This window comes from Scleropages formosus, chromosome 23, assembly GCF_900964775.1.
Source record: "Scleropages formosus chromosome 23, fSclFor1.1, whole genome shotgun sequence".
Taxonomy (NCBI): Eukaryota; Metazoa; Chordata; class Actinopteri; order Osteoglossiformes; family Osteoglossidae; genus Scleropages; species Scleropages formosus.
This window is the reverse complement of record NC_041828.1, coordinates 3066493-3094354: the sequence shown is the minus strand read 5'-3', so window position 1 is coordinate 3094354 and position 27862 is coordinate 3066493. Positions and strand designations below refer to the sequence as shown.

General features: G+C 43.7%; 1 protein-coding gene across 2 annotated transcripts in view; it reads left to right on the top strand.

The window, feature by feature from the left end:
• Positions 1-27862, top strand: part of csmd2 (CUB and Sushi multiple domains 2) — a 246732-nt gene that overhangs the window by 44568 nt on the left and 174302 nt on the right. For both annotated transcript variants that reach the window (XM_029248162.1, XM_029248161.1), the window contains exon 3: positions 640-752. In XM_029248162.1, coding sequence (XP_029103995.1) covers positions 640-752 — 113 coding nt within the window. The remainder of the gene's footprint in view (positions 1-639; positions 753-27862) is intronic.

Here is a 27862-nt window from a genome sequence, read left to right as displayed (position 1 = left end):
CCCACAATGTGAGTCTATAGCCCATGATAACTGCACTCTGGACCTGGTGGAGTGTGAAAACACATGGATCACTGCCAGTACAAATCTAATAAAGGAGAAATGTTCGCCATTCGCATGGAGAGAACTTTAGTTGGATTGCTGTTTTTGTTTTTTTTTTTTTTTTTTTTTTAATTCTTTGTAATTAGTGAATCAAAGGGAGGATTATTTTTGGCGTGACAGTGCATTATGACAAAAAAGGCATCTTTATTACAAAAGGATCCAAATCTTAGTTTTACGCAGAAGTCATGCAGATAGCTCAGTTGATCTTTCCTGATCCGCACATCGACTGAATGGCGCGAGAAGGAAAGAGGAAAATCCAGACAATTTAATTGCTGTGGCTGTCTTATATTAATCACAGTGATTACAGTAGAGATTATTATCAAGTGTACTTCCAGTCTGTTTTTCCTTTTCAGCGCTTTGTTTCTTTTTATCTGTCAAAGCCTAATATATTGTGCAGATTTTTGACTAATTTGCATTTCTGCCTTTGTGGATTGTTCTCTATTCACAAAAATCCATGTCTGTGGCTCAAATGCTGTTTCTTATGGGAAGTTGTGGTTTTGGCTCATTTGTGTGTATTCCCCCCCATTTCTTTCTCCGCAGGTTGACAGGCTTCCAGCTGCCGCCACCCATCGTCAGCTCAGGACCGCGGCTCACACTGTGGCTGCTCTCAGATTATGCCGTGAGTGGCCAGGGCTTCAGGGCCTACTACGAAGGTGAGCTGTGGCTCATGTTCTCTCTGCTCCTTTGTGTCTGCAGTCTCTCAACCCGCAGAAGACACTCGAGGAATTAGAGTGTAGAGTTCGGCAAGCTTTCGCAGTGGGACAGGAGGCATAAATGGTCACTTGGAGAAATGGCACGGATGCCATGTGAAATGCGGATATCTGTAGCATTGAATCTCAACCCATGCTTTTAATTTCCGTGATGGGGTTTTACTGAGTTCAGCTGAATGGTTTCCTATACGTCCATCATTTGAGAATGAAACAAGAAAATTACAGCGATTTGAGTGCCTCCCCACAGTGCAGTCTTATGTCTGTGAAGAACGGAGAGCTGCAGTGATTTTTATTTTCCTTTGAACTGTAATTATATCAAGTTTTACAACTGCAAATCCAGGATGACGTTCCACATAGGTCTTATTAGCTCACTTTTGAGCATCATGAAATAGTGAAATTGTTGTTTTGCTGGAACCTCCAGTAACTGGAAATGGTGTAACTGGATGCAATTTTGTGGCAGAGTTCATTTAACCGGTGGGAGCCTGAATTGGTCCTGCCTGTATTCTCACTTGCATTAAAATCCATTTCTCGCAGAAGAGCTTGAGTATATTCTGAGTGGAATGAACCCTCTCTGCCCTCGTACCCTAAATCAACCCTAGAGAAAATTTCTTGGGCATATCGCTACCTTTATGTTACAATAAACAAGAATGAAGAAATGCTATGAATACAGGTAGATTCACATAAATGCTTGTTTCAGCGGTGGTCTCAGCTACAGGTGTTTTCCCGATGTGAGAGTTTGGCACTCAGGTGCAAGAAATTGGTCCCCTAAAGACTTGAAGACAGTGTTAGCCAACGCTCTCGCAGGCCATCAACAGAATCTCTGTGTATGTTATGCTGGTCTTCAAGTTTTTGCTGGAACTAATTAATGGTCTTCTTGCCTTAACTGGTCTGCTTAATCGACTAACCACCTATATACATATTAACAGGTTATCACTTCACTTTTGGACTCTTGCAGAAAAGAATTATCTTAATGTGTTGCCTCTTTCTTCTCATGAGTTTCAGAGGGGAGATTTGATCAATCCAGCAAACTTAGGTGATGATAATGGGGTAAAACATGGTATAATGGTGTGAGGTGAGAGATGTTTGCAGTTGAAGGACTTTGGTTTGAATCCCCGATATTGCTGTAATGTCCTTGATTGAAGTATTTCAACTGAAGTGGCACAGTTAAAATTACCCTTCTGTATAAACTAATAAATTATTGTCAGCAACCTAGTGCACAAACTTGACATTATCAGCCACTTTGTAGAAAAACATCAGAATGATGAAGAAATGTATTTTTTTTTAATTTGGTGCAGTGACTCAAGTGGAAGCCTCCTGATTTAAAGCTCCTTCTGTAAAGAGTTCATATAGATAACTCCCTAAAGGAATGTGCTCTTTGAAGAAATACATGCAAGAAATGTGAGATGACCACTTTATGGGTAATAAATCCCAGACCATGGAGCTCTGAGCAGCTCTACTGCAAAGTCAGGGGCCTTGCTATCTCCACCGCATGGCCAGGAGAACAACTTAAAGATGTTTCCAGCCTTTTCTGGCAGAAGGCGTAATCAATTAAATGCCTTCCGGATGCCCACCTCTTCCATGTAATTTTCCACTTAATCCCTCCTTCGTCTGGGGACATGCGGAGCCCTGAGTGAGGGCACTGACCTTTGCTTTTGAATCTTTCTGACTCGCCGGAATCCAATGGGCCCGGAGAGATAATGGCAGATCAAACGTAGGACTTGCAGTGAGGCCTGTCCCCGGTGGCGCCCTTTTTGTCGCAAGCCTCGTTTCCACCATAAGGCCTTTGTGTCCCATAGAAGAAAGTGAAACGGACCGATCGGAAGCGACCTTTGATATCCCGGGACCGGCTCACCGTCCCACTCGCCCGGATTTTTCCGCTCCCAGTGATCCCGTCACGCCTCTGAGCAAGGCTATTCGGCTGCGGCCGTTTTGCGACAATGTGGATTTTTTCCGTCGCATTCAAGTCAAGGAGAGTGGTACCTTGCTGATGGCGGAATACAAACGTCTTAGATGTTTCAAAGTTTTACACTGTGAAGTAAATTGAGGGGAGAAGTATTCCGAGTTGGCTGCATAGCACTTAATGGCACAATTCCATCTACTGCTGGCTCTTAAAAGAGTTCAGTGCTCTCCCTCAGCCCTCCGGCCCCCCTGCACCACCGTGTCGTAGCAAACCTTTCACTGCATTGAGATGAGAAGTAAGTGGGGTCATTAGCCTCACACGCGTCCCCCTCCCAGCCCCTCAGGAAGCAGGATCACCATCTTCCTGATGCATGTAACCCAGTGTCAGGGAGCCTTATTTCACAGGGACAGGCCAATAATGGTATGTCCATTCAGCGGAGAAGTGCCTCGTATAAATCACAGAGATTTGCATGCATTGCGTGTTAATCGAGCCTGTGTTTAGCTTATGGGCTGTGGAACTGAACTATATGGAAGGTCACGCAGTTGCTTGGACTACAGGACTCTGGTCTGGTTGGAAGAAGAGATGAAGACAGTGTACTGTCACATACCAGACCATCAAGTCAAGATTCTAAATCATGCAAGACACTTCAAAGTTTTGTGTGTGTGTGTGTGTGTGTGTGTGTGCGTGTGTGCGTGTGTGCGTGTGTGTTGGGTAGGAATAGTGGGAAGAGCAGCTCCCTTACACTTAAAGGAACCAGATCCTAATTCTGCCTCGTGCTATAGTGCTCTTAATCAAGGTACTCCCCTAAACTGATATGGTAAAAATGATCCAGATGTATGAATGAGTACATCATTGTAAGTAGCTCATCACTGTAAGGTACTTTGGAGAAAAGCATCACGATAAAAAAAACAAAAAAAATGTAAATGTAATTTCTGACAGTGGTGGTGTTGTTGGTGTTATTAGAAGGGGCTGTGGATTTAACACCTGTGATGGTGCAAACGTGGTACTTTTCTGCTGAGGTTAGCATGTTTCTGACTGCTAGAAGCTCTTTCAGCTTTTGTCCTCTGAAGCCGAGTGTGTGTGTTGGACTACAGTGTTTTCATGCTGTGGCGTGCACCCTGGGATTTTGTCAGGCCCATCCCTACATCAAAATTCAGTCCTGATTTCTCCACAATCAGTGCTTAATGTCTCATCCTAGTGCAGATGGGCCATCGGGGTGGTGGGGTGACTCAGGCGGGACGGTGGAGTCAAGCTGCTAACGTGATTTCGGAGCTGCCTTGGAATTGTTATTGATATGGTGTAATTGGGGGAGGTTGGGTACTGAGTGCTCCCTTGTTCTGATATTTAATTGGAAACATTCATAATATCTCTAGTGGCAGTAGCATTTTGGATGGGTGGGGGTGTTTGTACACGCCTAGCTGTGCACGGGGTCATCCCAGTTGATTGAGTATTAAAAATGCAGCACCGCTATGGAACTGTGTCGTGGTTACACCACCGGGAAGGCCAGTATCCCCACACGCCCCGACTATCAATATGCAGAGATATTAGCAGCCGCTCATTCCGGCAATATCGTCTCATTAGCAAGTGAGTGCCCCCCCACCCCCAACTCCATCAGCTCCTTATCAGTAGCTCACAGAAGCTTTTTCCTAGAATGCTCCAGAATGGCTTACTTTCCCCCTATAACCCACAGATGGTCATCCCGCTTCATTGATCAGCACAGAGATTATTGTGTTTTAACACACCGTTCAGATAAATGAACTGCCATCTGCGCTGTAGTTTACAAGGCAGAAGTGATAATGGTAATTATTAATAGTAGTACTAGTAGTAAGGTGGTCTTACAGTGCCTGGACTGTGCAACTGTGCAGTTGGGCACTGGTTCAGTCCCTGCTCAGTCTGGGAACTGGTTATTTGAAATTGCCCCTAGGGTGTGTGTGTGTGTGTGTGTGTGTCTGTGTGTGTGTGTACCCTGCCTAGAGTAGCACTTCATGCTTCCAGGATAGACTTTACACCACCGTAGCCTTGCACTGGACAAGCCCACAGACTTTCTTCATTCATAGTGAGTGTTAGAATATTTTGTAGCAGTATGATTTGAGTTATATCAGTGTAGCCCAGAAATGCATATTACAGTAATTTATGGTGCATATAAGTTAATGTCTTTATTTTAACATGATTGTTGTAATCCTTTATCGGTACTGTTTGTTTTACACCATTCATGGCTCTCTATAGAATGTAGCTGAATGTTTCTCGTGTAACCGTGACAACATGTGTGACACTGTTAAGGACAAGCCCTCCTGTGGACACAGTGAGTCGCTATGGTCAGCACATTGCTTTTGTTTATGATGTGTAATTAATCAAACACACTTAAATAGTTAAATAAATGCGTTCATTACATCAGCACCATTCACCTGAACCAGGATGGTAGTAATAAAGTTAAGCTAATTTCCTTCTTTAAATATGATCATCCATTCATACTGGAGTTCTTTCAAAATTGGTTGATTACTGGCTGGGTCATTCATTGGATCCCTTATTTAGTGCCTGGTGTTGTCATCATGCACTTAGTTTAGTGTGAGAGGTGGGAGAGGCGTTTTTGTGTACGCGTGCGCGCGTATCCCTTTTCGTTGGGACACTTCCATATCTATGCTTCTACACCTTTGGGGGAAAAAAAAGAAAAACGAGAAAATGAGGATAATGGATATAAATGATAGCCCTGCGCTACCGTTCTTCATCTGGAGTTTTTGTTTTGAGCCGAGTAGAAAAGAGCGTAATCTTGAAGCATTACCTAAATTATACACTGTGGTTATCAATTAAAGCACCCAATCAGCTGTAATGGGGGCTCTGGCACTCTTCGGGTACTTGAGATGTGAGGATCAGAACATATGTTCATACTCCACCTGGATTTTCTGTGCCGGCTCCCGTAGACGAAAGCCTCGTCATCACCTACTAGGCCAAATGCAGTAAAAGTGTACTCTAAGGCCTGGACTCTAACGATTGTCCACTCAGGGCCTCAAATGTTAAAAGTCTATAGGTTATGAGTTTTGGTCTCGATGTTGTTGAATGGACTTCCTCTTCCCTTGAAACTGATAAATCCCTTCCAGCATTCAAAAAGGGTCTCAACACTCATCTCTCTCGAATCTACTTCTCTTGTGATCCCCTAAGAGCTCCATAAACTTTATCACACCGTCTGTCATGATCACCTTCGAATTTCTTGTCTGACTCAGTTCCACAGGCAACTTCTTGCATAATGCATGCTGGCAAAAACAGTGGTACTGGACAAATTGAAAGGGCTTTGACCGTCGTGTGTCTGCATCCGAAGCTCTTTATCTGCTGTTGATGCACTTTTGTTTGCTCAGAGTTGTCCATCGTTTTGGAGAAAATTGCTGGATGAATGAATAAATATAAATGGCTGAATGCTGTGGGTCAAAACCCTGCCCTTTCGGAGTTCTTGGCTGTTGTACGAGTTCTTCCGGTTCCTGGGTGTGATCGCAGGTCCGCTTACCGTCCTTTTGTTACACAACTCCCTCTGCTCGGGAGTAATTAATCTTGCCAAGCAACTGACAGCTTCCTAGTGGCTAAACGGATGCGCGTCGGCTTTTGGCCGGAATCCGTCGGTGATCCTGTAACTGGACCGCGCTGCTGCAACCCCGGGACGCATCTTTCACCGGCCTTTGAAATCAGCAACTGGAAGCTCACAGCAATCCAAAGGGGCTGTAGCCTTTTTTCATCTTGCTTGAATAAATAATGTAGTGGACTGCAATGCAGATACGGACCGACATCCGCATGTCCCGTCCCGGACTGCGCCGAGAGAAGGGCGCAACTGGCGCTCTGCCTCTGCATACCGTGATTGTTGCTGTCTGAGCAATTATTCCTATACAGCTACAAGCATGTAGTTCTCCCGATCCTTTCTGAGTTGTTATCACTTATTTATTCTACCCCAAGAGTTAAAGGACACCACTGAGTCATTTGAACTTTACAAGGGATTTGTTCCATATTAAAGAAGTTAATTATTTACTTGACTATTTTCTATAACGCACTTTACAGGGATACGGTACTTACAGTTATTTATACACCTGCTTTATTTTTGTTGTAGTAATTCAGGATGAGTACCTTACTCAAGGGTACTTCATCTGGAGGTTGAATCTGAACCTGCAATGCCTGAGTCTAACAGCAGCATCACTACACCGTCTGTCAGAAAGGTAAGGTGTTGCCAGACGGTGGTTGGAGCAACAGCTTTGCAGCTAAAGATACCGGGTTCCTGTCCCAGGTTAATGCCCCGCCCCTTGACTCAACACCGCATTCTAAACCAATGGCAAGTTAATAGGTGCAAGATGGCTGCCATGTGGCTGAAAAATGTGGCTCACCTGCTGCTTCCTCCAGCTGCTTTCCTCCAATCACCGGTTCACTTCACTCCACCTGGCAATTTTTTTTGACTGTTCCGCACCTTGCCCTCAGGCTGCTTAATACATTCATGGCAGCAGGTTGTGTCACCCCTCTGCTCGGTGCTGAGCCTGCTGGCAGACAACCCAAAGAATTCAAACACTTGCGAGGCGAACCGCTAATAAGTAGCATTTTTTTCAAAGTCACTGTTAGAGGAGCTCTGAACTAAAATGCTGAGTCCCCGATGGGTCAGTCTTTCTTCTACACAAATAGTGGTGTTTCATAATCACCTCTGATGTATTCCCAGAGCTCAGCTGTCTGGCGAAAGCTCATCTGCGCTGTCGGAATGGTGGCGTTGGGTCAACCTGAAGGTATCTCTGCTCCTTGAGTAACTGTGTTGGTGGGGGCCGCACCTGAGACCGTTGGCATTGGTGGCGTCAGTGAGAAGCTATGCGAACCCTTTCTGAGCTGCTAGAGTAGTAAGATAGGAGCCCTAACATGTCACTCCTACCAAGTCACAGTGCATACTGAGCCGCCAAGATGTGACTCCAAAGGCCAAATCAGCCGAGGTCACTCTTCATTGGTCGTCCCAACCAGGGATCCAACCAAAGTTCCAAATCCCTCAATATTTAATATTATTGTGGAGTGTTTACTTTCTCCCAGTACACGCACCCGGCTGTTTGAACGGGAAAGGCTGTATTTTCTCCGTCCTTCGCAGCCAGAATGAAACGTAGAGCCGCTGAGAGAGAGAGCGGTGTGCCGCAAGCTCTTTGCTCCCCCTTAGATGAGGAGGTGCGGAGCGCTCATCAAAGCAAGCGTCGGGATAATGAGGCTCCAGTCCTGGGCCCCGGCTGGATATCAAGGCCCAGATCAAACCGGGTCTCGGACTGTGTTCTGCACGAGACGCCCACTCTATCCGCAGGGAGGTGTGGCCCCACTGGTCCCCCTGAGGATGGCAGGATGCTCTCTCCACACATATAAAGGGCCTCATTAATACAGCGAAAAGCCCCCCGGGGGCATTGCTAATGTCTCCTGTGTCCTTCCGGAGTACACGACACACCGCGAGGGGCTTGGTGGGGGCGCTGCTGAGACAAGGACCGATCCCAATTGTCTTTTTACTGCGGCAGGGGTCTCGGTCCGCGTCTCTGCATTCTCTCTTTTATCTCTGTGTCCATGCTGTGAAGTTGGATGTAACGTCAGTCAAGAGTTCCTGTTTAATGTATATTTTTTTCTATTAAAATTTTAATGCGTGTTCTGCATGACTTAAATCACAGACGGCCCAAAAAATGGTTTCTCCCTGAATAATTGCGCTGTAAAGTGGTAATAATTTAATGTTCCTCAATTTAATTAAATATTTTCAACCCAAAAGCAGGTTGAACCATCCAGTCGTGCCTATGCGATAAACCCCTTAGTGTTAGATTTGTCTTTCGCTGAACTTGACAGCTGTTTCCTTCAATGCACTAATAGTTTTGATGTTTTCTCCCCGAGGAGCCTAGGTGATATTTGTAGGACAAGTTATATTTACTCCAGACACCCAGGCTATATTGAATGACTGAATTGCTGTCTGTTAACCACAAACCGGAAGGTAGCAAATACAATAACGACCTTGAGGACATTGATTGGAAGATGTCTGAAGCATAGGAGTCACTGAACTGAAAAGAAAGGCATCAGCAGGCATTTATTAAGTAGCTTACTTTGAAAAAATACATAAAATAAAGAGTACCAAAAGACATAAACACACAGTTCACAGTAAAGGTGCAGAATTGTGGTATGTTGGCTACATTTTCTGCAGATTTAATCTGTCGGTATACCCTGTAGTCTTATGACTGATGGTTTACAGCATCAGGACATTTATTATGATGAGCAGTTATGATTTGGCTGTGTTTATGATAGTCTTAGGGACAGTTAAATCAGAACTCTAATGGATCCAGGCAAATAGACTTTCAGCTGGTACGTGGCTTTTTGGACCAAGATGCCCCCCATGGCAAGTTAATTAGCATTTATGAAATTACACATGTACCCAGATACATTGGAAAAACTTTCAGAGACATATATTTAAGGGAAAAACTGTGATCACTAGAGCTGATATAGAACATGAACAAGGAAATTCTGGATTTGACTTTTCTGAAGATCATCAGAACAGAAGACATTTGTTTCCTTTGTTCTTTGTTTGGGGAAATGTGAATAAACCTGGAACATAACATCTGGGAAATGAACCAGGTCCACTGAAGACCACTGAACTTCAAACTAAGGCATGAATTTCTGCATATCACTAAACACTGGTATTAAATTTCACTGCTGTGATGTGAAGGGTGCAGCATAATGAATGAATGAATGAAAACTTTATTCATCTCCAGGGGGAAACTGAGCAGTGAAAATAGCGACTTAGGTTGATGGCCGCAGCCTAGTCAGAGGTAGAAGCTACATCTACATCTGAACCCTTCGCCGCCACCCAGAAGGGCACATTAGTCACCTGCAACGAAGAGGTCCGGTGTGGGCATCACCTTAGTGCTTCTGCGATGACATCATCGTAACAAGCTTTTCTGCATTGGCTGGCATTTCAACAGACCACCAAGTTGGGCCCTATCCAGGACACCAAGGGTTCCGATGAACATTGCTGCAGAATGCCCCTGTCCAACCTCTTCAATCCATTTTCTGGTCACTTGATTCAAAGTCCTGCACAAATTACTGTTAAATGCCAACAATGGCCTATGGCTGGGCAAACGCTGCAGACGAAGAGCAGCAGACAGATGTTTTTGAGCTCCACTGGAAGGATGTGACATTTCCTCAAAACCATGGGACTGCGCTCAGAGGAGGATAATGGAAGTATCCTTTGCCTTTAATAGTGGTCATTCACTGCTGTAAAGTGATTTCAGATTTTTAAAATACATCCATGGTGTTTAGATGGAAATTAACACCTTTCATCAGAATCAAAGAGAGAAAGGAATGAATGTCTACCATGCAGTTTTTCTGAGAACAGGGCGATAAAAGTGCTTGGTGGCATTTTGCTTGCTGCTTTAGGCTCTGGATCTCTCAATGGACTGGTGGGGGTTGGCACGGTGCCCCTGTTTGAGCGTCTGAGCTGCTTGGCTTGCCCATCGACTTCCACACTCTTATCCTGGTTGTGGATGGGAGTTGTGCTGCCCACCTTGCCAGGGCTGTGCTTTAATCCAATCCCTTCAGACCCTTCCTGTCTGGTCTGGCAGTATGAGGTTCCTGGGCTTGGCCAACACCTCCTGAACCTCCTTTTCCAGCTCTTGCTCCAGCGACTGGCTGACGCTACAACAGAAGCCTGCCTGGCCCTTGTCTCCGTGCCACTGTATACAAGCTTTATATAGGAATGACAATAAAAACAACTTGAACTTGAACTAATGTTATAATCCCAGAGCCCTTTAAATGATGAGCATTTTGGTCTCAGACTATCTGATCTTCTGTGCCGGCTGTGCAGTTGTGTCCAGTTTTTTTTGCATCTCTTACTTTTCTCAGGATCAGATCCCCATCTGGGGCACAAACAAACAGCCTCCAACCCCCAAATCCCTGAGCTCAACATGCCAGACTACGTTGTATTTCTTTAGGTGCGGTCTCACAACTTCCTTTATGCAAATAGGTCTTCTGTCCGACCGCTGTGTGTGTGTGTGTGTGTTTGGGTTCTCTCCTTGCTCTGCACAATAATGTGTTGAACAGTGAATTTGTGCTGTGACAGTATGACTGACCTAAACTTGTCTCCTGATTTGACTTGGGGGCCTGACGCCCACAACACAGCCAGAGTCTGAGCTTTACTTATTTATGTGCTCACTTATTCTGTTCTTTCTGCTAGAGTTACGCCTTCAAATTTAGTCCAGATGTTATTCTCATCTTGGCCTTTGAGGTGCGTTTTGCCTTTTCACTGCGACGCCTTTGACGAGGACATGCAATATTTTGACCTCAGGTGCCCAGCCTTGGGGTCACTGTCTAACCACTCAAGTGCAGCCTTTTCTCTGCTGATCCAAAGAACACAAAGGTGTGTCTTTACTTTGATTTTTTTCTCTTTAAATGACGAGGAATCTCTGAGGAGGTTTCCGAACCTTCACATCATGCATAATATCAAATATTAGTAATTTTACTGCCCCGTTTCCAGCCTGTAAAATTACATTTGACCAAAGCAGGTATTTGCAAGGTATTAATGCAAATGCTATTAGACAAATACGGTGGAAGTAACCTCTTTGGTTATCATCGGGTCACTTTTGGTGTACAAGCCTGTCATCAGTGCTGCTGGCCTTCACGAAACATGTCACATGTCCCCTTGCCTGCTATAACTGCCTGGTGCAGGGAGCACAGCATGCTGGGATACATTTTCGCAGACGGCAGTTGGTATTAAAGGTATTAAAACAGCTGAGCTGCCATGAATTTTCTTTTGTCAATTTAGAGCTTAATTATGCTTTTTACTTTCTTTTTATTTACTACTTCTTTAGTCTATTAAATAAACAACTGCACTTTTTTTATACTCAGCGGGGTGTAATAAACCGCTGGATATTCTTGCTTATATCAGTTTTACTTACCTTTTTATTCATTTTTTTATTTTGTTTGCTTTTGCCTGAGTGAAGGTGATAACAGAGGAACCAAAGAGTTATAAAAACAGTTATGAAGACAGTAGGACTCAAGAACGAAATTGCATTTTTAAAAAAGAAATAAAGAACTAAATAAATAATGCTGTATTCCATAAGGAGGCAGTGAAGAGCAACACTCCCACTTGAATTCTTAAACTGGCAACTCTTATGATTTATGATCCTTTTTAATCATTTCTCAAATGGTTACATAACTGCGATGGACCCATGGGGACCCTAATATGAATTGTTTCCATGAGCACATCCAAGTATTTTGAGCACTCCTTTACAGCCAGCTCAATAAAACTAAATCAGAGCTCCACAGGTCTTGTCAGCTGAATGATATGCAATTTTTTTTTTCCTTTGGTCTTTTATGACTTTCTGTACATGCCTGTGATTTTCTATAAGTACTGTGTAGCTCTGTCGAACTTTTAATTCAGTTTTGGTTTCACTTTTCAGATGTCTGAGTCCAGTGTGTCCGATGCTGCTGCTTTTGGCAGTGTGCATTACATAAGTAGCTGCATGTAGAATTAATAAGGAACTGTTGCTGGTGTAAGTTTAAAATTAAAGTAAAGATATCAGGAGACAAATGGTAATGGTACAGATGAATTTGATTGAATCATTTCTTCAATGCTGCAATGGGATAGGGTTTTGTGAAGGACAAAGGGAGCTCCTTCTACCACGGTGGCTGTGTGGGGTGGATGGAGTTGTACAGGAGAGAAAAAGTTAGAGAAGGTTCTGCAAATGCGATGCAATGAGATGGAGCTGAAAACAAAACAGAGCAAACCAAGTGGGAGCAATGTGTACCGCTGAAAGCTAAAGTCCCAGCTTAAATCCTGCAAGAGCAGGCCTGGCAAAGCTGTGGAGCTGGTGGAGAGGACAGGAGGTGGTGGACAGGACAGTTTCTTGCTGTCCTACCTCTTGTTCATGCACATTTTGTGCACAAATTACAAGAACCGTAATGTGCCTTGTCTACCTTCAGGAGCTTTTCTGAACCCAGCTTATGGTGACCATCTGGTCACACAGGCTGACAGTGATGGAGTCTCAGAATTCAGTTCGTTGACCAACAATTTTCAGTCACTCGTTTGTTTCTCGCCACTCAGTTTGTTGGATTTGGTGATATGTGGGGAGGTGCTTTGGGTGAGGGAGGGCACTGCACTCTCATCCAGTTGTCTCTCAATTATGAGATGGACCTTTCAGTTAGCAAAGAGGTCATGGTGTCCAAAAAGGTGCGAAAGCAGGTTGTTTTAGTTAGATCTAGATTTGGCCGTCAGGATCAGCTGCCGCAGGCTGGAACCCTGGGTGCTGTTGGTCCTACACCAGGGCAAGATTTGTCAGCCACCTGCCACCCACTCACACACCACAGCCTCAGCACCCACTAATTTCTTTAGCAATGTGAGTAAGACATGGTCTGAGGCTTCAAATCGCACCACAAGCTGTATAGCAGTAATGGGAAATATGATGGCAGCATGGTCCAGTGTATCAAAGTTATTATTATTATTATTATTATTATTATTATTATTATTATAAGAAATTAATGAATCAAGCCAGCCACATCAGGCACATACTACTGGAGCATGATTTCAGTCTGTTAACCGCTACCCTCATCTACCTTTTAGAATTGATATTTCAGAATAATTGGTATATAAGATCATTAAGGTCTGTTGGTTGAAGCACAGAGGCAAGGAATAGCTTCCATTGTGCATGTGCCAATGTTGGCTGCCCTCTTTTCCCGTCCACCTCAACGACCTAGTGTGTCCCCAAAGACCCGAGGCTTTCGGACGCATTAGGACACCAAAGACCTCTAAATGGAGCCACTGCTTTCAAATGCACTGGTGACGTGGTCCATGTGGCAATTGAATGGGTTATGGAAGGTTGGTAATTGACGGGTGAATGATGTTTGTTCCCCTGAGAATGTGTTGCAGTTTGTAGCATTAATTATGAACATCTTTTCTGAATAGCTGATGTCTCATGTATTGCTCATTTTCTGGGAGCTGTGGTGCAAGTGTCACCCGGTTCACAGCAACCAGCAGCACTCGCAGATGGTGAAGAAAGCAGTCGGTTGGATTCACCAGAGGCTGAATGAGAAAAAATTCTCCTCTGAGGTCCATTTTGGGGTCATAAAGTTTCAATTGTTCACGTTATTCCCCTGGCTGCAGTTTTAAGCTGCAGTAGTACTAGTAATAAAAATAACCATAGGAATAACAATAATAATAAAAATTTCCAATTTTTTAACTCAAGGAAAGAAACAAAGTTAAGTTTTAGGTAGGTTGCATTAGGGTGAGTGTGTGTTTTTTATTAAGGTGTTTTATTCAATCTAAATATTATTAGCTACTCTCTGATTTTATTGCGCAATGTTATTACTGATGTTTGCTGTTTGCATGTGCTGCCATTTGAGTTTTCAAGTGCAAGGTTTTTCATCAAGCGATATACTGAATTTTTGATATATAGAAACTGAAATATATTAACCCCTCTAGGTCGCTATACTTCCCTCTGACTACAAAACGTCGGCAAACGGTTGTTGACTTTTTTGTTTCTTGTTTGCATTCATTGGCTTCTGCAGGCAACCCTTATTCTCTCTGTGTACAAACCTTGCTGGCCGTAAACTCCCAATTTGTGACAGCACAGTTGACTTCAAATGAGTCTGGATCCAGCTTTTACAGTCCTTGTGTCCTCTCCTTCTCTTAATGTAATGCATAAATTGTAATTTTGCTGAGATGTACGTCGCTTAGGACAAAAGCGTCTGCTAAATGAATAAATGTAAATGTAAATGTTGTTACCCCGCCTTTGTGGAATTTCAAGGTCCTCAATACCTTTCAAGGAGAATTTCGCCATACGGGTACTGGGTTGCACTGCTCCGTGGACATTCGCAGAGCTATCGCAGTCAGAACAAGGGTTTACTGTGTATGCCAGGAATAGTCCTGGAGTTGGATTTATCCAGGATCGAAGTTGAGATTAAGCCACTTTCTCTGGGTATCTCAGGATTGATCCGCAGTTTTATATCTATCCTTACAATTAGCAGATTGGAAACTGGATTAATAATAATCCAGACCTCATTTTAAACTGATTACTGTGATTGCCAGTTCAGGATGTAAAGACTCTTAAAGGTGTATGAGAATAGTTTTTCCTGTTTATTGCTTAGCTATTTAGGTAATATTTCTTGACTTGAAGGGTGTCTGAAGCATGCATGTCTAAATATAGACAGGTCTCAGTGTGTTGGAAGTGAGGGTGGGTGGATGACAGGCATATGTTATTGGTACCGATGACTGTCCCTATGATGTGCAGGATTGAGGAATGATGTGATGCTGAATATTTAGCCTGGTGCTCTGTTCTTGCAGCAGACCCTGAGCTCATTTGCACTCAAGGAATTAATTTTTAAATTCCAGCTGTGATTAAAGAATCCGAAGCTCGCTCCTGTGTAAATAAAAGTGGCGTCGTGTAGGATGGGCTGCGATGGAGCCAGTTCACCGCTGAATGTGTTTAACGGATTACTGGATTAATGGATTAATGGATTAATGGATTACACGGTGTAGTTTCAGCAAGGCTGTGAACACTGGTTACCAGTACACAGGCGAATGCTAGCTGAGCGTTAATCTAACTGTTTGCACATCTGTGTCACCAGTGTTCGGTGGGTTGCTAGGAATTTTTGTGTTTTTTCCATTGTTCACACTGAGTGGGGGTTGAGTCTGTTTGGCTGAAACTGGACCAGGGGCTTTGGAAACGGACGTTGGGACTCGTTCGCAAAAGTTTAGAGACTGGATTTTCCTGGAATAATTAACATATTGTGACTGTGTTACTGTATGCAGTGTACACAAAGGTTTGCTACTTTCTAGGATCTAGCACAACCGCAAACTAACAAACCTTTTATCCATCAGGATGAGTGGTTTATACACTGTATATATATATTTTTCACACGTATCAAAATATATTCTTTTTGCATATTGTGATAAATTTCAGTTCCTCTGTGCCCTGTCAGGCGAGAGTGCCGTACAAAGGACAGATTTTGTGGCACAAATCCTATTTTTGTATTCCATGCAGGTGTCAGACTAGTTTTGCCTGGTTGCTGTGCATCAGACCAAGTCGTAGCCCTTTTATCCTTACGATTTGTAATTTTTTTTTTCCCAAAAAAAAAAAAATGTGTTTACGAGGCAGAAAATCTCCTTTCTCGTCTTTCAGGTTGTAAAATATTTTGTTTCTCGTTTTGCTCTATCAGAATACTAGTCAATCACTGCTTTGTCTCTTCTCTCCAACCTGGAGAAAAAGGTTTTTGAAACAATATTTCTAAAATAAAAGGTTTCAAAGTTAACATTTGAGTCCCAAGGCTGCCTTGTCATGTACTTCAGGAGCAGATTTTTAGGTTTTATGAATATGTTTTCGACCAACAGGTCATGCAGTTTAGATTACTGGAAAGTGGCTGGTTTGAATCTCAGGATATGCCCTGCTTTGTTTGGATTGAGGAATATGTGTAGGATAAGTTTTCCAAATGCACAATAGTATGATACACACTTCGATAAGCAAACAATGAAGAAATAACCTTAAAATGAAGCTCTTCTGACTTGAATCAAAATTTGGCAGATTCTGTACAACTGGATCTCTGACCAAGATGTTGATGTATCTGCTCTGCACGTCATTCAATGGCAGGAATGAATGTGGTTGTTTTCTGTTTGGTAAAGTTTTTTTTATTGTAGCAAAATAAAAAAATAACCTTTACGATGGAACAATACAATAAGCTATTTTACGATGTCTTCTATAATACAAAACAATTTTCAGAAAAAGAACACAGTAAAGTTAAATTTTATTGTATCATATTTTAATTTTAAGATGTCAAGTCAAACACAACCTTGTGGAATTCCACATGTAATTCAACTTGAATAATATTACAATATCCAAAAGAAAGAGCAACAACTGTACTTTTCTTTTTCTTATTGCAGTTACACTGGGCATTAAAAACACAATGCTACAATGCTGAGCCGGCTAGGTACTTATCGATGTTTAACTACGCTGAGAGATAGGATGTTTTTCACCAAAAAACACTACTGAGAGCTCTTAGGACCCTTAGTAGCTGCTTTTATTTTAGGTTAATGGGGAAGATGGATAATTTACAATGAAAGAACAGACAAGGCTTTATATCATCAGCATTGTGTAACAATAGTTATCATTTTGGAAAACAGGATGGCAACAAATCTTTTCAGGCACGGAGGTAGTGCCCTGTAGACGGCTATTAATTGTGCCTAAAAGCACTGCTCTCCAGTTTATTTCTTTATTACTCTTATTATCATGAATATAGCTCACCACCAGTAAATACCTGATTCGTGATTTTATATGGATGATTAACAAGAAAAAATACAAATACAAGAACTCAACACATGTCGGGTCTCTTCAGGTCTACGAAGGGGTCTGAGAGCTAGTCAATCACCTACCTGGAAGGGATTTAAAGCATTAATTAAAAGAGTTTTCTTATTGCTGCACTGAAGTGACAACTAGTCACTAGCAGACCTGATTGCACCGACATGGTTGTTTGCTTTAAAAGATGATTTATTGCAGAGCATCATTAACTCTGATCATTAAAATATCTTGTTATCAGAAGTTTTCATTAAGATATACGGGGTCACGGGGAACCGGAGCCTATCCGGCAACACAGGGCGTAAGGCCGGAGGGGGAGGGGACACACTCAGGGCAGGACGCCAGTCCGTCACAAGGCACCCCAAGCGGGACTCGAACCCCAGACCCACCGGAGAGCAGGACCCGGTCCAACCCACTGCACCACCGCACCCCCTCATATATACTATTATTAATGTAATAATAATATTCCATGCCAAATTGTACATAATGATGGAAAAGGAAAAAAAAATGAAAAGGAAACAAGACATTTAAACAATTCTTAAAAACATCACTAGGGATATTTATGTTTTGTTCTTGCATTTACAGGTACTAAGTATTGATTTAAGAACATACATACTGACTGAAACTGCTTGTCCTGAGCAGGGTCACAGTGAACCGGAGTCTAACTCGGCAACACAGAATAGAAGGCAGGGAACACACCCAGAATGGGACATCAGTCCGCCACAAGACACCCCAACCGGGACTCAAACCCCAGGCCCACTAGAGAACAAGCACAGGCCAAACCCACTGCACCACCGCACCCCCTCGATTTATGAGCATTCTTACTGAAAACACTTATATATGGCCAGCCCAACACTTACTTTAGGCATTGGTATAATGTGTATTAAAAGGGCAACATAATAAATGACATTGAAACTGGATTTGATTTCAGCAATGTCCCTGGATACAAAATATTCACGCTTCAGGACTGAAAAATGGGAATTTCAAAACAGCAGCACAGAAGCCCTGGGTAATCTGTTAAAGGCAATTTATTTAAATCTTTGTCAGATTAAAATCTGCTTTCTTGAAATTTTAAAGTTTACCCCAGAGATTTAGGCATTGGCAACTGTCATTATCTTTGACTCAGTGAGATTGTGATGACCAATATATTTGTCTACCTTAACATTGTAGTGGCAGGGTGGGAAATTGCCGTTATTAATGAATAAAGAGGGAATTTAAATCCTCCTAGAGTCAGCCATTGCTTCACTGGTGTCCGAAGTGGGATGAAAGTAAAGTCATGAAAGACCGTGTGAGGATTTATATTTGCTCTTTATTTGTTAATTGTGTGCACTTCCAGCAGTCTATTTAAGGCTCCGGAGCAGACACCAATTCAGATCTTACAACAGTAACACATCTTACAAAATAACACACCCTAGTAACTTCTGTCAACCAAACATTCATTATCACTACACATTAGCACAGAACAAAAGTACTGTCATTAAATGTCCAATAAAGCAATGAAAACTGACAGCACTAGGGTGTGACGAAAAAGGCTATGCCCTCTGCTATATTTTAATATTGTATTGCATTGAAAATGACGACAGTCTGATGGGCACTGCAAGAAAAACACTTCATTATTGACAGTAAGAATGTTTATATGCACTATTTATTCACTGAAGTTAATGTTAGCAGACATTTGGCTCTTTACCCTACAAGTAATTTACAATTGCCAGAAATAATTGCAGAATAAATCTTATTTACTCAATGCATGGTCAAAGAAACATAACTTATTTTGCTATATGGAGAACTTTGTTCAGATGTTTTCTGACTGTGACAGTGAAACGCTGTGGTACGAAGGTGGTGGAGTCAACACAGACTTTGTCAGTAAGATCTGAGCATTGCAGTGTATTAATGAGTGTTTAATCAGCACTGACCCATAGAGCTGCTTCCACACAGGGCTAAGTGCGTTCTGCTTGCGAAGATGAATGAGAGCAAGCTTTTGTTTAATTGGTGATTTTTCTGAGGAGTCTCCTGTTTGCCGAACAACCATGCTGGCAAACTGCGGCTTCCGCAAAACCCGTGGCCCTCCCAGACGGTTAAGCATTTGCGACATTTAATTACTGCCTGGTCATTCCCTCGCCGTATCGATGTTTCTCCACCGGGAGTACCTCTATGGCTCCGTGTAGTGCACCAGCTAAGATATTCATTACAACTAATGCTTTAATTACAATACTATAAATTATTTCCAGGAACAGTAATATAGGAACTGCCAACAGAATTCAGTGTTCAATGGTAATGCCTTTCCTTGCTTGCCTTAACATTTTTTGTCATAATTTATAAGTGTTTGTTTGTTTGTAGCACCATGGTAGTAATTTGCAGATGTTGTTTGAACTGTCAGCCGACCCGTCCGCTCGGGGTTTCTCGCACTTCACCAGGTCCCAGCTGACTAGACTGATCCGTCGTCTTGGAGGCAACACTTACAGCTCATCCCTACATCCAAATTAAAAAAAAATAAATGGAAGCATTCTTAAAAATTAAAAGAGACATACAAACTGAGCGGCATGAAAGAGAAAGAGCTCATCTGCTTGTCCCTTATCTGCGGCACATTAATATTTCAGGAAGGGGAGTTTTTTTTTTTCCATAACTTTATTCCCTTGGCCCCTCTGATGCATAAGTTTAATTACAAAATGGCTGAAGCTAAAGCTACTAGCAGTCAAATTTACTTCTTTGCAGCATCTGTGGTTTTACTCCTTGAAATCAGGTTCCACAGCGATGGTTATTTGGTCGAGCTGAGATTAGCCAGAATGTGGTAGCACAGCTGCTCAGTTGGCCACCGTCAAAACTGGCTGATTAGGCTCTTTCGGGGCTGCTTTCGCATGGTGTGTTACCATGACGATTTCTATTCCAGACTGCCCATATCATAGGTAAATGTGAAAGGGAGAATAAGCGTAATGAGAGCATTAACAACTTTGCATTCTTGTGCTTTAGCAGACTGTGTGTGTGTGTGTGTGTGTGTGTGTGTGTGTGTGTGTGCGCACATCTACTTTGTGAAACTTGAGCATGTGTCCCAAAACCTTTCCCACCCATGTCCTTCAGGAAGCTGTTCTCTTTCCTGACAGCTGTGAATGTCAAACACAAAAAAAGATTTCCTTAACTTTTGAAAGCACAAAACTGTGATCAATTCTTTGTCTCCTTCTTTTTAGGAGACGGGGCCCATATTCTGTGCAGATGTCACATAATTTATCTTGATTTTTCTTCCTCAGGCAAGACTCTAGTTTATTTGAATTTAAACAAATGCGCACACACGCACACACTCTTGTGTATAAAATTGTGCGTTTCCCTGTAAAATCTCACTTTAATCAACCCTCATCTTTGTGGCAAAAAAGTCATAAAATGGATATTTTCCACCTCGGGCCCTGGGACTGTGAATCTCTGTGTGGCGCAAATTGATTACCCGGCAAATTCCTGCAGAGGCTGTGGGCATGGGGCGTCAGCCCCCCTTACCCAGCTCATGGTGTCAGTACAGAGCCAGGTGGTACCTGGATGATAGGAGAAATGCCAGCCTCGGCACTCCAGGAGGTAACTCAAATCAAACCGTGTAGCAAAGTGCCAAAGAACACAGAGTACGGTTGGTCTGTAGTCCCAGAGGAACTGCAAAATCGCAAGGCTACTTCAGAAAAATTTACCAGAAGATACACAGGTGATGGTGCTGTAGCTCCATCTCTAGCTATGAAGATGCTCAAAAGAAAAATTGGATTTCCTCAAGTGTGGCCATAAGTCGTAGGCTCTCTGAGTTGTCCGACAGAGGCCCCCCTTAGTGGTTAGGAGCCTGCTGTTATTGCCCCTTTGCTGCCACGCGCTTCAGCTCTTCTTTAATGTCTCCATCGCGGAATAAACTGTTTACGTGTGACCCCGAACAGGTTTTTGCTCATGTCCGTGCCATGCCAGACCTCAATTTGATGCAGTGGTCATGCTAAGAGCGTATGGGACAGATGGCTGGGAGTCTGGATTTCAAAGCTGGAAAGCCGGACACTGAATTTGTAAGGTAATATTAATGTAGAATATGAGTTATGGTTTTCACACAGGCTCTTACAATGCCTTCGTCCGCCCGCCTCGCTGCGTAACTTGTCTGAGAAAGTCAAAATGTTAGTTAGCCTCGGTCCGACAAGATCGTGTTGAACTCTGTCCCTTGAACCGATGAGTGTCTTCAGTTTGTCAGGATGTATGATGTGTAGTGTTGGACAGAACAGAGGAGCTACAAAGCAAAAGCAAGGAGAAGAGAACCTGATGGAACATAAAGGAAAAGCAGTAGAATTTTATATTCAAACGTGTCCCTGGTGTCTATTCACAATGTACTGCATGGGAACAAGAGCAAGGGCGACATAATGGAGATTACTTTAATTTACCGAAGGGAACAAGTGAGTCGCTAAGTATTTTGTACATTGTCTGCGCAGTAGAATGTAAATGGACAAGAGATGTGGCAACATGGGTAGGAAGTGCTTGGAAAATTGGAATCTCACTTCCTACCGTCTATTTGTCCCAGGTACTCACAGCTTTGAGGGCATTTATTACTTGTCCCAACAGGCGGGGTTGAGCGTGTCCTGGCGAGAGCGTCGTAATTAACACAGCCGACTAATTAACAAGCTTTAATTGACTGCTGTCACTCTTTGGTCTGAGTGCGGCTGGTTGAGAGAGAAAGACGTTATGGTCGAATCGATCGGATCCTTTTGTGCCCACTTTTTTTTTCATTTTAGTGTTATTCCTTTGAAATTAGAATGCATTCTGAGACAGCTTAGACGTCCTCCCACAAAGGCAAAGAGCGCAAGGGATTATCTACTCGTATCTTTGACATGAGTTTTTTTTTTTTTTCTCTCTCTCTCTCCTGTCTCTGTTTGTGTTCTTATTAGATCGGGATGTTTATCAGCCCCTCACAGCGCTGTATCAAACATCGGGATTACCAGCGTCGGTTAGAGGCTTTCAGTGTTGTTCATATTCCAGCTCAGTGGTCGCTCTGTTTGCCTTGTTGTGCAGTTGTGTTTGGGTGGATTAGTGTTGTATTGTGTTTGGATTTGGGTGTCATTGTCCCATCGGCATCGCAGGGGACAAGCAGGCATCGATTTCCAGAGTAACACGTGGCGAAGGGCAAATCTGATCTCTACAGGTCAGCGACTGCTGCTGCTTGTCAAAGCCATAGAAACCTGTAGTTTCCAGCCTCAAGAGGTTAAGTTTAGACAGACCTGTACATCCCACAGTGGTCCTGGTTTGTCAGAGAAACATTAATTCTGTGTCCACAGAGCAGGGGGGTGTAAAGGTGATGTAGGTTTGCAGAGAAAAAAAGTTGATTTTTTTCCTATATTCATAGATCCCTAATAAAATAATTACGAGGGATATGCTGACAGTGTTCTGCACAGCCAGGTTGTACCAATGTGCTTAAGTTGTTTTCTTTGAGTGCGTTGAAATGGTGTCTGTGTTTGTGTTGGGGTGGGGTACTGCCGACATACTGTACGGATGCCGCTCATACTATCCAACAGGAAATTTATAGGGGCAGAAAGAATGAGCTTCATCTGCTTGGTGACTCTGCAGCGACTCATTGGCAGGAGAAAATTCCACAGGAATGCGACCAATCTGTGTATGTCAAGTGGTCTACAGTGGGTATGTGTCAGCGTCGGTCCGGGCCATCCGTGACCCACGTGGTGGGGAAGAATAAAGAAGAGGCGTTGGTGCTGCTAGTTGCAAGGAGAGTGGGAGTTGGCTGAAGGTGGAGAGAAACTGGGGAGAAAAGAAACCAGTAACCAGCAGAGAGGGGTGTTGATGGCTCTTGGCTTAATGAGCAGGCGGGGGTGAATGAACACTGAGGCTCAAGGACAGGAGGAGGCAAAATGTTGCAAGCATTACGCCAACCGGGCCTCAGCAGGGTACCACAAGGCATGATGGGAACGCATGCTGTCAGCCTCTGAGATGCAGCTAATCACTATTGATTCCCGTTGGAAATTGAACTGAAGCATAAGAAAAGGGGCGGGAGAGAGATGTCCAAGTTACTATATGGGTGCTCTTCTGAAATTTAAAAAAAAAAAAATTGATTGAGTTCTGTTTTTGATTTAGCAAGTAGCAAATCAAAATTTAGCAAATTTAGCAAGCTTGGTTATTCAGCAGACCATCGATCTGAACACATTTGGTGTGAGCTCTACCTGAGATGATCCACAGCTGGTTTTGTTGAGCCTGCAACCTGTGAAGGGGTGTGGTGGGCAGACCCAGACATCCAGGGAACTGGTTTGTTCTTGATTTTGTGATGTTGGAGTTTCTGTAGTTAAATTAAAGTTCCAGCCCTTAAATTTGAATTCTTGTTTTGATTAAAGTGACAAGGGTCTGCCTGCAGTCTACTTCTGGTCACTTAGTCTAGTTTTTATTAATACAACCTAATTGTGTGTTTAATGAAATTACTGTAGTGTCTTAGTTCTCTGGCATCCGTTGAGTGGAAGTATGAATTTGTTGTATTTCCACTTCTCCCTGAAGGCATCTTGCATGGCTTTCCAGGAACTGAGAGCGTAGCTGAAGTCAACCCCAACAGGAATGGCCTTGTTCATGACCTGCCCTGCCATCTCGCTTGTACAGCCTGATGGATAATGGCAGCAGTGCGTGCTGAGTGCTCAGGGAACTCGAATTGTGACAGAAAGGCTGGAAGCTCACATCCCCAATGGGGCATCGCTGTAGTACCCTGGAACAATGTTCCCAGCTACGTAGATGGCCGAAGCGGTAAGCTCTCCAAGTGGCTTGGAATGAGGAGTGGCTGCTCAGCAGTCAAGTAAACAAAATAAGTAAATGATGAAGGATACCATTCCAGGTGGGGTTTACCTCTTTGTAACAATCATGTTTTGCTTGAATTTCTCTCTTTCTATGAAATTCCATGGGACGGTCAGCTGAGGTCTGCTATTGACCATCAGGACTATATTATATGTGCAATGCAGAAAAAAAGCACTTCCAGAGACCAGCACTTTTGTTTTTTGGGCCATCTTTCAATAATACATCACCCTGCACTCTGTGGCCCAGCCATAACATATGTGATATTTTGCATGATCTCACCAGCTCTATTGTGCCTTCTACCATGGAGACTGTGACCTCCAGCATCAGAGGAAAGCCCTTAAGTGGAGTAAGTAGAGTCCCTGTGACCCACCACCACTCACTTTGGCTGACATCTGCTGCCACTCCACTCTCCTGGAGCCTTGTCCTGGAAAATCACATTTTCAGCACACTTTTCACCCCTCATTTTAATTGTGGCATTTTGAGGAAAGTGACTGAATAATGTGGTTTATGCAGCCATTTATTTTTTTCTCTTCTAATTTGCCACAAAGATTTGGCCTCTTAACACTCAAGAAGTATGCAAATCAATTTGTTATCTCAGTTTAGCAATTTTCTCCATTAGATAGATAATTTGCACCTCAGGAGCAGCCTGGATTTAAATAATTTGTACTCGTTCGGCTCAATAATGGGATCGCATTGGTAAGGCATTCACAGAAATGGATACCATTGTTACAACCTGTGAGACACTTTTGCTGAGCAGTGCATGCTTTCATTCGACCCGAAGAAGAGCCCAATTTGGAAAATAAATCATTCAGCTGCAACTAACAGGGCAAAACATCTCCCACTGAAAAATATGGATTCATAGACAGATATAGATATATCATTTTTAATTTTCAATACTTCCCCTCAATGGGGGGTGCGGTGACGCAGTGGGTTGGACGGGGACCTACTCTCCAGTGGGTCTGGGGTTCAAGTCCCACTTGGGGTGCCTTGCGACAGACTGGCGTCCCGTCCTGGGTGTATCCCCTCCCCCTCCGGCCTTACGCCCAGTGTTACCGGGTAGGCTCCGGTTCCCCGTGACCCTGTATGGGACAAGCGGTTCAGAAAATGTGTGTGTGTGTGTACTTCCCCTCAAATTGCCTTCAGTATTTCAACCTTTGTGGAGAACCCCTGTTGGTGCAGTTCGCCGGAGGGGTTCACTCATTGCTCTGTTGAAATGAATATGCCTGCCCACTAAAAAGAAGAAGCCGAGAGGAACACAGAATGCCGAGGCATGAGGGACTAAGCCGAGGAGAGGAAGTGGTACACGTGACATTGAGAAGAGAGGCATTAGAGTTATTTCCAAGGCTATCCACTGGAGGAAGGGGATAAATGAGGTGTCACTGGCTGGTAGGCAGCAGAGGCATGGGCACACAGGCATATAGTCGGCTGGGGGTGGGGGTATGGAGGACAAGGCCTACATGTCCGGGAAGTGGCTCAAGGATTGTAAACTGCATCTGCCTGCCCTGCGTAGAATCTGCTGAGCTGCCCAGAGAACCCAAAGTCGCCTTCTGCCAGGCTCTCCATCTACCTCAACACCTTGGGCAGTGTTAACCTGTGCGAACACTCGAGGCAGTACCATTGTGCAATTATGAGCATTTTTACAGCTTTTGGCTTATTTTTTCCTGGAAAACAGTAATACAGGTATATTTGCAAAGGGCAAGAAAATTTCAGAATTAATGTCTAAAAGTATTAATTCGAACAAAGGAGTGATGTCCCATCAGAGGGGTACCACACTCCACGCTCTCTGGGTTAAGTTGTGGATGATCGCAACATTGGAGAAAGCGGTTACTGAAAATGAATGCATGGATGGATAACTAGGTTATTGTTTTAAAGGCACTTTTCAATGAAAATTGTTTAATGTGTAATCTGGCATAAATCAGAAAAAGAGTCAATGATGAATGTAGAGTCCTTTTTAGGGGGAGTGCTTAATATCGCTAACATTCCCGGACGGTGTCGTGAACAGCGAGTTCGCTGTGAAACTATATTCCCACACGGAATATTGTCTTTGTGCAGGAAAAGTGGCATTCTTCTCCCGAAACACAGTGTTTTCCTGAGGTTCCGCAGGCCAAAAGCAGCAGTCTGGAGATGCACACTTCATCCACGCTCCTTTCCACTCCTCCGTTGCTGCTCAGCGGTCCCAGGTGGTCCGGACTGTTGCCGTGGCAACCCGGCGAGCTGAGCTGAGTCGACCACAATCACGGATTTGCTTTATAAAGAAAAAAGTAGAAACTAAAATAAAACAGCCATGTACTTTAAAAGGAATATGTGGATACCTTATTCCACAATGGCGTTTTTATTTTTTCCCAGAGTGAGCGTAGCAGGTTAAGAGGAGAATAAATGACGGGCAAGCTGCAGGTGTGGCATGGTCCTTCCTCAAAAGGAGGAACAGGTGTCCTGGTGGGGGACAGGAAAATTGTTCGGTGGGGTCTTTGCCATCGGCTTGGAACCAGACTGCGACCACAAACAAGCCTCAGATGGAGCGTGGGCGCTTAGTGATCCTGTGTTCAGAGTTCATCATGCTGACTTTGCCCCATGGCCACTTTAACTTGCTCTCTGAAGCCAAAGCAGTGCATGATGGGTAGTGGCACCTGGGACCATGATTGTGGATCAGCGCGTAGGGGTGCGGGGCCTTGCCTGGGTGATACTGCATTATCCCTGTGCGAGGCTCTGTATGATGTATGAGGAGCGGAGCTGCACTCTGCCTGCCTTGCCTGAGCTTCCTCTGCCATTTCATCACTCTCGCTTTCGGACGCGCTAAAGGCCAATGAATTGCACATTATTGCATTGCTGAGAGCGTGCCTGTGCTCATCAATTTTGTATGGAGTTTTGTTTGCTTGTCAAAGTGGCACTGTGGCTGCTGCTGGCCTGGGTCTGTGCCTGCGATGAGCTGCGCGCGCGCGTGTGCGTGTGTGTTTGCGTGTGTCCCCACATTCTGTCTGTACCTGTACACGTGGGTGCGCGCACCTCAACCTCTGCATCTCACAGACCCATCCGTGTGTCGACAGGCCTTTTCGTCCTAAGCCGAACTTTCGCACATTTACAAAATGCGTAGGCAGGCGATCAAAGTGCAAAGCAGGTGCGTTACATAATCCACAAGTTGTTGGTTTTTTTCTCTTTTTTTTTTCTCCTTTTTCCAGCACCTCATTTTACATCTTTCTGTGGTTGCACTCCCAGTAATTAAGTGTTGTTGTCAAAGTGTGGGCTCGGTTGTCTTTGGACAGACTCAGACTATTGATTTAGAGAATTGACCGTTTTTTTGTACCAGTAAAAAAAAAAAAAAAAAAAAAAAAAGAGGACATTTAACACAGCAGAGAAATTTAAGAAAGACCTGAACAATATTTAAAACACACCAATAAACCAGTCTTTGACACTGGAGTCTATCATTTGTGTGGTGTGCATTATTATATGAATTTGGAAGTGCTATTACAGAACGCACTTCACTGATACAAATTCACATACCTTAATTTTTTTCCCGTCCAAAGGGTCTTGCAGCGTTCGGTTTGCATGCTTAGCTTCTTCTAATGATTTACGCCACAGGATCATTTTCACCGGAGTAATTCCAGACAAGCATCTTGATCACAAGTTCTACAGCAGGAGTATTTGCAAGATGGTGGCTCTTACCACATCTAATATATGAACGATCCAGCAGTTTACCCTAAAAAAAATCACAACCGGCTGGTGGCTAACCTGGCTAGAACGATGCAGAAAGTCGCACACATTGCCACTTTGTTATGAAATCGGATTATGGAAGTCACATTTGGCCACCCTGACTTCACAAAGTCGTGCATTACAAAGGATGACCTTGCAGCGTCCAGTGGCATGAACTCTGTGTAAATCCGCTCACTCACACCGACACTTACTTAAGGCCACAGAGCCGTACTCACCGCTGAAGAGGTTCCTGGGGGGGGGGGGTTGAGCTCCCAAGCCCCTGCTCACACATCTATTTTCCCAATTCACACCGCACGCTTCTGCACCGCCTGGACCGGCACGAAGACGCGACGCATCGGGGAGGGAGAAATGGCCGGGAGACAGGG